A 9,042-nucleotide genomic window follows, 5' to 3' on the forward strand; every position below is an offset into this window, starting at 1 on the left:
ATGGCGGAGGGATACAAGTGAGGTAAGGATTTACAGATTTACTCCCTTGTACACCTGTGTCCCGGCTGGGGTCATTTTTCAGGCGCCTCCACCGTAGAGTATTGGAGTGTTCCATATAGCTCACATAACCGTGGTTACATACGTAACCGTCATTATGTTTCACTATATTGGATCACTCCAATACATTGGTATACCCGTATCAGATTTAGTCGGTGCTACAGGGACCTGGCCAGCCAGCGACGAAGTCCCAGCGCGGGACCGAGACGCAGGGGCCAATGTTGGAAGGGGGTCCCGGCAAAGTCGGCATAGTCCCCGGAAAGGAAGGCGATGCCCAGGAACGCTGAACCAATGGCAGAGGGAGGTCCCACCTTTACCCGATAGTACCTAGCAAAGGTGCAGGATACACAGATATCAGTGAGGGGCCCAGGATGCAGCCACACCTCGTGTACAATGTGCCACCACAGATCCTAGCACTGGTCTGCCAGCCAGGTGACATGCTGTCGTAATCGTGTCCACAATCCAGTGAGAGACAATCCAGTGAGTGCTTTGATAGCCCAACTCCCAGGACTCTCTCACCATAGCAGCATAGCAGGCTGGTCTGTTGTTCTCACTGACCATGTCTGCTCCACATAGGCAGCCAGTGCCCGCACAGGGCACAGCATGCCGGAGGGAGATCCAGACTCCCCCACCACTGCCGGGGGGGTTGTAAGCAGACAGGATAAAAGGGATGTTCACATGCCTGTCTAACAGACCCTTCGGGACGTATGAAGTATTGGGGCGGAGAGATATATTCCTCCCACTGGGGTCCATCTGGTAGCATGAAGCTACCAAGAAAGCCACCTTTCTGTCACATTCAGGATGCCAGGTACAAGCCCAGAGATGGAGCTCCTGTGCCATAAGATGGAGGCGGTGGGACCTCATTCCACCCTGATGGTTGATGTAAGCCCCCACTGTGATGTTGTCCATTCTCACCAGGACATGTCTTCACTTCAGATGTGGAAGGAAAGATCGCAGGGCCAGTAGTACAGCTCGGAGCTCTAGTGTATTGACGTGCCTGCTGCTCCAAGGGGGTAGCCAACAGCCATTGGCCAACCTGCTCTTGGTCACACTCCCCAGTCGATCTGGGAGGCATCTGTGCTGACCAGCTCCTGGCAGCACATCCTTAGCATCTCCACCCCACCTGAGAGAAAGGAGCAACAGCTCCACCTCAATAATGCCCTGAGGCACTGTGCGGTCACCTGCAGCTGGCGGTGACAGTGGCGCTTCGGGTGCAGCCGGTGGGAGTTGAACCACAGTTGAAGAGGCCGGAGATGGAGCAGGCCCAGGGGAATCAGCAATGAGGCCGCCGTCAGCAAGCCAAACAAGCGTTGGCAGTTCAGGACAAATATCACCCGCCTCTGCCGAAAGTGGACGAGGCAAGATAAGATCACCTGAACCATTCTGGTGGGATGGCATGCTCTCATGGGGAGTCCAGTTCCATGCCAATGAAGGCCACGCTCTGGGTGGGCGTCAGACGACTCTTCTTGTCATTTTTCAGTAATGCCCAGCTTGCAGATGTGGGTCAGGAGCATGTCTCTGCGCACAAATCAGCCAATCGTCCAGATAATTGAGGATCAACAATCCTCGGGACATGAAAGGTGCCAGGACAGCGACCATGCACTTTGTGAAAGTGTTGGAGTCCCAAGGAGAGGCCGAAGGGAAGAACCATGAATTCGTAAGACGTCCATTCGAAAGCAAATCGGAGGTACTGCCAATGAGCTGGGTGAACAGGAACATGGAAGTACGCATCCCTCAGGTCCAGCATCACAAACCACTTGTACCTGGACATGGCCTTGCTCAGGATCTCCAGCCGCAGGGTTTTCTTCTTCAGGGGGTTGGCCACTGTGGTGACACGAAGGCCCCTGAAGGACAGAGGCCGGCATCGCTACCCGTCGAGCATTGTGGACCACACCCAGGGGGACTCCACACCCTCCTCCCACTTTGCCCTATGAGACCAGGAGAAGCGGCCGAGGCCTGGGAAGGGTATATAAGGTGTCCTGCCAGGGCCCGCCTATGGCGGTGACGCTAGACAGGTTGTTACTCCACCGCACGCTGTGCCCCACCCCGCTGTCGTCCCTCAGCACGAGGCGATGGGGCAGCAGAGGGACCTCACCGTTGCTCGGGTGCAGGTGGGTGGTGACGGTCCATCTACCTTGGACTTGGGGCCTGAGGAGGCGGCATGAACCGTCTCAGGGTCTCACGGTCCCTACGAACTTTATCGGTCTGCTCCAGAATGTCATCAACCCCTGGGCCAAACATCAGCCCTGGGGTGATGGGGGGAGTGGCAAAGTGCTCTGGAGAGCAGATGGCAGACGGGATTGGGCCAGCCAGAGATGGCACTGGGAGGTAACCACATCCCTCTGGAGCAGGGAAAGCAGGCGAGACACCTCCATTGCTTCCCGGAGGAGCTCCTCTGTGCCCTCCTGCAGCCGGAGCAACAGAGTCTGCAGGTAGGCCTCATAGAGCCTCATAGCCATGTGACAATAGCCAATAGTCGGCGGGCCAGAGCATTATAAGTATATAATATTAGCACAATTAATTGGCCTACACTACACATTTAACATGTTTAACACATATGCTTAGCACATAATAAATTCACTGGCAATAAGATACGATTTTTGATCTGATAAAATCCCTATGTCTCTATTCAATTATTATTTTTGTCTATTTCTCTGTGCGTTGATTGGTGAGGAAAAACAGGTATACAGTACGTAGCCTACTGTAGGCTACACTACTTTTTTTAAAGTCAACATTAGTTCAGAATAATTTGCTTGATAGCAAGATAAAATGTCACTCTCAAAAAGTATCAAGAAGGTGGATAATGAAATCGAAGTTTCAGAGAAGAATGTACAGAGAGATCTCCCATCTTTTCCTAATGCCAAACCAGTGTCTTATTTGCAATTAAAATATTGCTGTTTGCAAATAATTCAATCTCAGACGTAATTATGAATCTAAGCATTGAACATTGAATGGTATTCCTGCCCAATATAGAGGCCCGAAGCAGAAACATTGAATCGTTAACTGCAAGCTGCACACACAGCTTTTTTTGCGGACATATTCTGTAACTTAAACGTGTTAAATCTGCAGTTACAAGGAAGAGGGAAACAGTCGTGGACATGATGGAGAAATTTGAGGCCTTTACTAGGAAGCTTGAGTTGTTCAATTTGGACCAGACCACAGCATTAACACAGGGGTGATGGATGATTTCATCAAGCAGCTGAGGGACAACTTATCCACCAGATTTGAAGACCACAGCATGCCCAAGGATTTCATTGCGTTTGTACGTGATCCTCTCACAGTCCGCCCAGGTGGAGAATACTCCTCCCTCGCTAAGAAAACTATACCCTCGCCGGATGAGGCCGCAATTCAAACTGAGCTGATTGAATTCCAGACATCGAGACAAATCAGGGATGCGCTCAGGAGTGCCGAGTCCCTGTGCATTTTGGGTGGCATGCTCAGAGGAATACAGCACAGTAAAGAAACTAGCATTTTATGTGCTAACAATGTTTGGATCGACATGAGTCCTCATTTTCCTCTATCAGCGCAATATAGACTCGCGACAGGAACCGGCTTTCACACAAGTCATCCGAGGACTGCCTGCACATCAAAATCACATCCATCCATCAAACCAGACATCCACAAGATTGTGTCTGAGGGGAAATACAACTTTTCTCATTGAATAAGTAGCTTAGTGGCCTGTATGACTTTATTTAATCAATTCTAATATTATTGTGTGAGGTTATCCAGGGATATTTACGTCTCAAGCTGACAGTACGTTCTGTTTGTTCTGTCGTTACAAGAGCAGGCTATCCCGACACAGACAGCCTTTTGTTCTTTAAATTGTTGTTTTATGTAGGATGCTACATTTTTTTTACCATTTGCAAGTAGGCCTAATAAAACAAATCCTACTTCTATTAGGCTGTTAAGGCTGTTAAGCCTCATAGCCTACCTCAGCCAGTTAAGTTATTTTCTATAGGTCTAGGCTCCGAAGAAATAGACTATAATTAATAAGACCTCTTGTTGTTTGTATAGTCAAATAAAAATGAAGATTATTGTTGAAATAAATTGCTCGAATGGTGTCGGTTTTCTCCATCTGTTGGTTTTGGACAAGGAAATCCTGGCCGGCCAAACCCTTCCCTATCCCGGACAACGCTGGGCCAATTGTGCGTGCACGGGTATCGAACCAGCGTCTGCAGCATCTGTAGCAACGCAGATAATTACTTTGACTGTTGGGGCTTTCAGGAGGAACAGAACATTGCATGTCAATTCATAAATCATGTGCCACGGAATCACTTCCCAACTATTTTGTGATCTATATGGCTCTCCATCAATAATAAAATGTAGACGATTGGGGCGGGGTGAGGAGTACTTGGGAAAGGTGTGACTTTCAGGTTACAATAGGCTATAAGTATACAGTAGATCGCCGATATTCCTCACTTTGATTATGCTGTAACAACGTACCATGACCAGGACCTCTATTCATTTAAGTGAGCAGATTAGGGCTTTCAGGAGGAATGGAAAATCTACTGGAGACATTTAAAAAAAACATTTAAAAAAAAAGACAGTGCTATTCACAAACACTATAATCAGATGCCTGTGTTATGCCGAACGCGAAAGCCCAGGAAAAGGAACAGGTACAGTAGGCGACAATACTGTAAAGTAGGCCTAATAATGCCGGTCTTTACTGTATGCTGCACATTTTTACATTGTATTCCATTTCCAGCGAGACTATTCAAGCCATCGACTCACTGATGAATGAAGAAGATGAGCGATCGGCAAAGGCCATCTGTAATCTGCTGGTATCACGGCACAACATCAACATCGCTCTAATCACAGTCAGAAGACAGTTGAAGAAACGTGCGTGGACTTATGGAAATGCTCGGTAAGGCCCCTCCCCATCCCCCTTCCTTCCCCATGGGCTAGGTCCATCTTCTGTGGCCCGTCCCGTGCCCCCTGCCCTCGTGCCTTGAACTTCGTGCGCCCATCGCTATCTCAGCTGAAGAACTGCAAGGATATCCCATTGTGCACCATTCGGGAGCCATGACCAATATGACCAATATATACTGTATTGTCCTGCTAATGGCCCATCCTAGAAACCTTGTTTGCAGAATTTACAGCCTGCTACGCTTGTGACAAACAGGATTAATAATATATATCTGTGAGAATATCTATTTTATTTTTGTATATAGTTCAAAATTAATTAATAATAATAATCGCTTTGTTTAGATTATTTTGTTTTCAAATAACGTAAAGTGAGCGAGATAAAGGGCCATTCTTGAACATGGGGTGAGACATGCTTACTAATTTGTAAATAAAGCCGGTTTGTTATTTAGAATTATATTTCTGTTTTTAGAGGGAGAGAAACCAAAAGCCTACCATCGCCTCACGGGTCTCCCGGTCACAGCCAGCATTTGTAGCAATGTAGTTTGCACTGAGACACATTGTCTTAGACCACTGCGCCACTCAGGCGCTATACAATGTTACCGGTTGGGAGTAGGCTACAGTGCTGCAGTAAGAGCAAAATAATCCTAACATTTCCACACCTAATTGTAGTCTAAGTTTCTCTTAGAATAAAACGCTTCGAGTAACAACAGTTTTAGTAAGAAATACTGAAGTCGTGCACCATTATCAGTTTCTATTTGGTTTATGTCGCCCATTCATTGTCAGTTAGAGACACAGTAGCGCCTTGGGACCCAAAAGCATAATCAATGTTCTAACTCCCCCTTACGCTGGTCTGGAGCAATGAAGTAGTGACACAGAGTACTGTACTAAACCACAAATTACTTCTAAGTCCCGCAGCATAATCACAAAACTTTTAGATGAGCAACCACTGTAACTTGAATAAACATACCTTTAAGAAGTACACCATGCTCAAACATACAATCAACAAGATGCTCTTCTTTAAGAAAAAACACCACAGTTTTATTCATCCGTGACGAATAAGCAACATTTTCATAGCCTACCTTCTCACCTACGGCGACCAGAAAGTCCTCCTCAGTGACAGAATCTTCAGTAATACACCTGAAGCCGTGCCGAAGTGACAGGGATGGCATCCCCATGTGTGCCGCCATCCCCGCCAAAACCAGGGCAATTCCAACAAGAAATACAATATACCTAATTCTACCACTGAAAGTTTGTAAGTCTTCATAAGTTTGATTCCTAAATCAAATCCAGCTTGAGTGACCAATATTGAATGAACTGAACATGAACCTATACCATCTCACAATCTTTCGTACATGTAATTGTGTCTTTGTTATTGATCTCAGTGTCAAAGACCCCACCCCATAATATTCCCCTACCTGGCGGCCACGTTACGCGGAATGACAATGGTAACCCTGGTCCAGCTTTCGTAGTCTCCCGTGGCATAGACAGTGGGTTCCCTGAGCTCCCGCACACTGCCCTCACAGCCGCCCGCCCCAGAGGAGCCTAGGTAACAGCCCTCCTTCACCAGCGCCCAGGTACGGCCAGCATCATGGGAGTACTGCAGCAGGACTGAGGCCGATGCACTGAACTGAGACTCGCAACCGATGTTCAACTGAAGAAGGAGGAGGGGGGATGATGGGGAAGGGGGGGGGGGGGGGGTGATGGGGAAGGGGGAAGGGGGGAGAGAGAGAGAGAGAGAGAGAAAGACAGACAAGAAAGAGAGAGTGTGTGTAATGTTTACTGTTAATTTCTGATTGCTTATTTCACTTGTTAATTTTTTTCACTTACTTTGGCAATGTCAACATATGTTTCCCATTCAATAAAGACCTTTTGAACTGAATTGAGAGGGACATTTTGTTTTAGATCCACTTTTTGGCGTCAGTAATAAACATAACACAAACACATAAAAAAAAACATTTAAAAAAGTAATTGCCTTATGTACAAACCTGTAAAAGTGTTAGAAGGTCAACTTAAAACTTCCTGAGAGAAAGACAGAAGGAGGGAGAGATGAGAGAAAGAGAAAGGAGGGAAAAGGAAACAGAGAGAAGAGCGAAAGAGATAGGGAGAGAGGAGAGGAAGAGAGAAAGAATGAGAGCGAGAGAGCGAGAGAGACTGTACACATACCTTAAACTGCAGTGTGTACCCTGGTCTTAGCACCAGGTCTCTGGTCACTGCCACCCTGTCTCCGTCAGATCGCCCGAACACCATGGCAGAGGGGGTGGGAGCACAGAAGCTGCTGTTCCTCTCCTTTTCCATACCCTCATTGCCCAGCATGAGCCACACACTCATCTGGTTCAGAGGGTAGTCAAACGCCGGCTTCTCATAGAAGTTCTACAAACAGAGCGATAGCAGATGTTAAAGGATGGTGCTGCACTGCAGCCAATAAGTTGCAACAGTAGACACATAGCTGACGTTCGGCATCATAGTGAGCTCAGACATTCAGACATGTCCTATACACAATTTCCAATGTTTATGTTTCATTGTGATTATATTGACCACAAAATCCCAGAATCAGATAGATTGCCACAAAGTATAGAAGGCTTTTGTTATCATCTGTCTCAGTGTTAGCCAATAGGATTGTCAGTTATTTTCAACTAATGAAATCGTGACCTGTGGCAGCGTGGGGTCGTCAGCCAATGAGAGACTCACCTGTGGCATAGTGGGGTTGGCCATGGGGATGATGTGTTTCTCTCTCTCTGACAAGATGATGACATCATCGATGGCCCACTGGTCATAGCCGTCCCCAGAGTGAAGGGGCTGCCACCATCTGAACCGGGTACACGGGGTCTTAGAGGCCTGTGGCAACTCATAGTGGACAAACCTAGGGAGGAGAGATCAGTCAGACAGTCAGTCAGTATGCCGGTCAGACAGACAGACAGTCAGTCAATCACATTTATAAGGCCCTTTTTACATCACCAGTCATAATGTGATTTACATTCATCTGCATGGCCTAGACCCCCAACAGCGCGCAAAAGCATAGTAGTCTCAAAGGAAGAACCCTTGAGAGGAACCAGTCCCTCCTCTTCACCGTGGCGTGGGGAAGACTGTGAAGTGCATCTAAGCGATGAGTCCCCAGCTGATTCCTCTGTCATTACTGTACAGCAGCACCTCTCTCTCCCCTCCCTCCCTCTGCTCTCCTTACCGTGGCTTGGTGAAGTCGGTGAAGTACATCTCAGCGATGAGTCCCCAGCTGATTCCTCCGTCATTACTGTACTGCAGCAGCACTCCTTCCTCCCTGCTGTCTGCCATGTTACATTGTACACAGTCTCCGCCCACACGCAGGTAAAACTGCACAAACTCTGCCCACTCTGTGTCCAGGTCATAGCTCACCAGCTGCCTCAATCCGGCCTGTTACACACACACACATCATAACAATAATGTTGTTTAATGGTTGTTATCTGGGTCAGATAACCACATCTTTGCCTGGTTGCTAACTTTCTTATACAACCAGTATACGACCTGACCATGATGCTATAAAAGACATCATAATGACAACATTGCAACCAGTTTTAGCTACCGGGTATGATGTCACATTGTGTAAGTGTGTGTGTGTGTGTGTGTGTGTCTGTGTCATCCTACCTTGCTGAAGTAGAGCGAGGACCCAGAGGAGACCACCCCACAGCCCATGTCAGGTGTTACCACCTCTCCACCAATCACCTCCTGCCACACGGCCAGCAGACCATCCTGGGACTCAAAGTCTGACAGGATGCTGGAAGAAAGAGGAGAGGATGCCTGGCAGTCTGGACCTGAGAAACCTTCATCACACCTGGGGAGAGGAGAGTATAAGAAATGATAAAGGGTTATAAAGGGTTTCCCCAAGCTCATTACTGCATTTCTATACAATAAAAAAAACTTTGAATGCTATTTCAAGAACAGCAAAAACAAGCAAAAATGACACAAACCATTATCACCTCAGTCAAGCCACAAACACATAGCCTATTTGCTATACAATTGTAATGTTACAACCCTGACAGGGGGGAAATATGAGAAATGATTCACACTGACATGTAGCGTCAGCGACCGTTCAGTCAGTTGTATCGATGAGTTGCATAATATCATTAACTCAACATACTCTACTCA

At 47.2% G+C, this 9,042-nt stretch overlaps 1 protein-coding gene across 2 annotated transcripts in view; it reads right to left on the reverse strand.

The window, feature by feature from the left end:
* Positions 1 to 9,042, reverse strand: part of LOC129866600 (reelin-like) — a 293,866-nt gene that overhangs the window by 58,932 nt on the left and 225,892 nt on the right. For both annotated transcript variants that reach the window (XM_055939357.1, XM_055939356.1), the window contains exons 25-29: positions 8,542 to 8,728; positions 8,105 to 8,310; positions 7,612 to 7,783; positions 7,087 to 7,293; positions 6,339 to 6,574 (exon numbers count right to left, since the gene is read on the reverse strand). In XM_055939357.1, the coding sequence (XP_055795332.1) occupies positions 6,339 to 6,574; positions 7,087 to 7,293; positions 7,612 to 7,783; positions 8,105 to 8,310; positions 8,542 to 8,728 (1,008 nt within the window). The remainder of the gene's footprint in view (positions 1 to 6,338; positions 6,575 to 7,086; positions 7,294 to 7,611; positions 7,784 to 8,104; positions 8,311 to 8,541; positions 8,729 to 9,042) is intronic.

This window comes from Salvelinus fontinalis, chromosome 12 (assembly GCF_029448725.1).
Source record: "Salvelinus fontinalis isolate EN_2023a chromosome 12, ASM2944872v1, whole genome shotgun sequence".
Lineage (NCBI taxonomy): Eukaryota > Metazoa > Chordata > Actinopteri > Salmoniformes > Salmonidae > Salvelinus > Salvelinus fontinalis.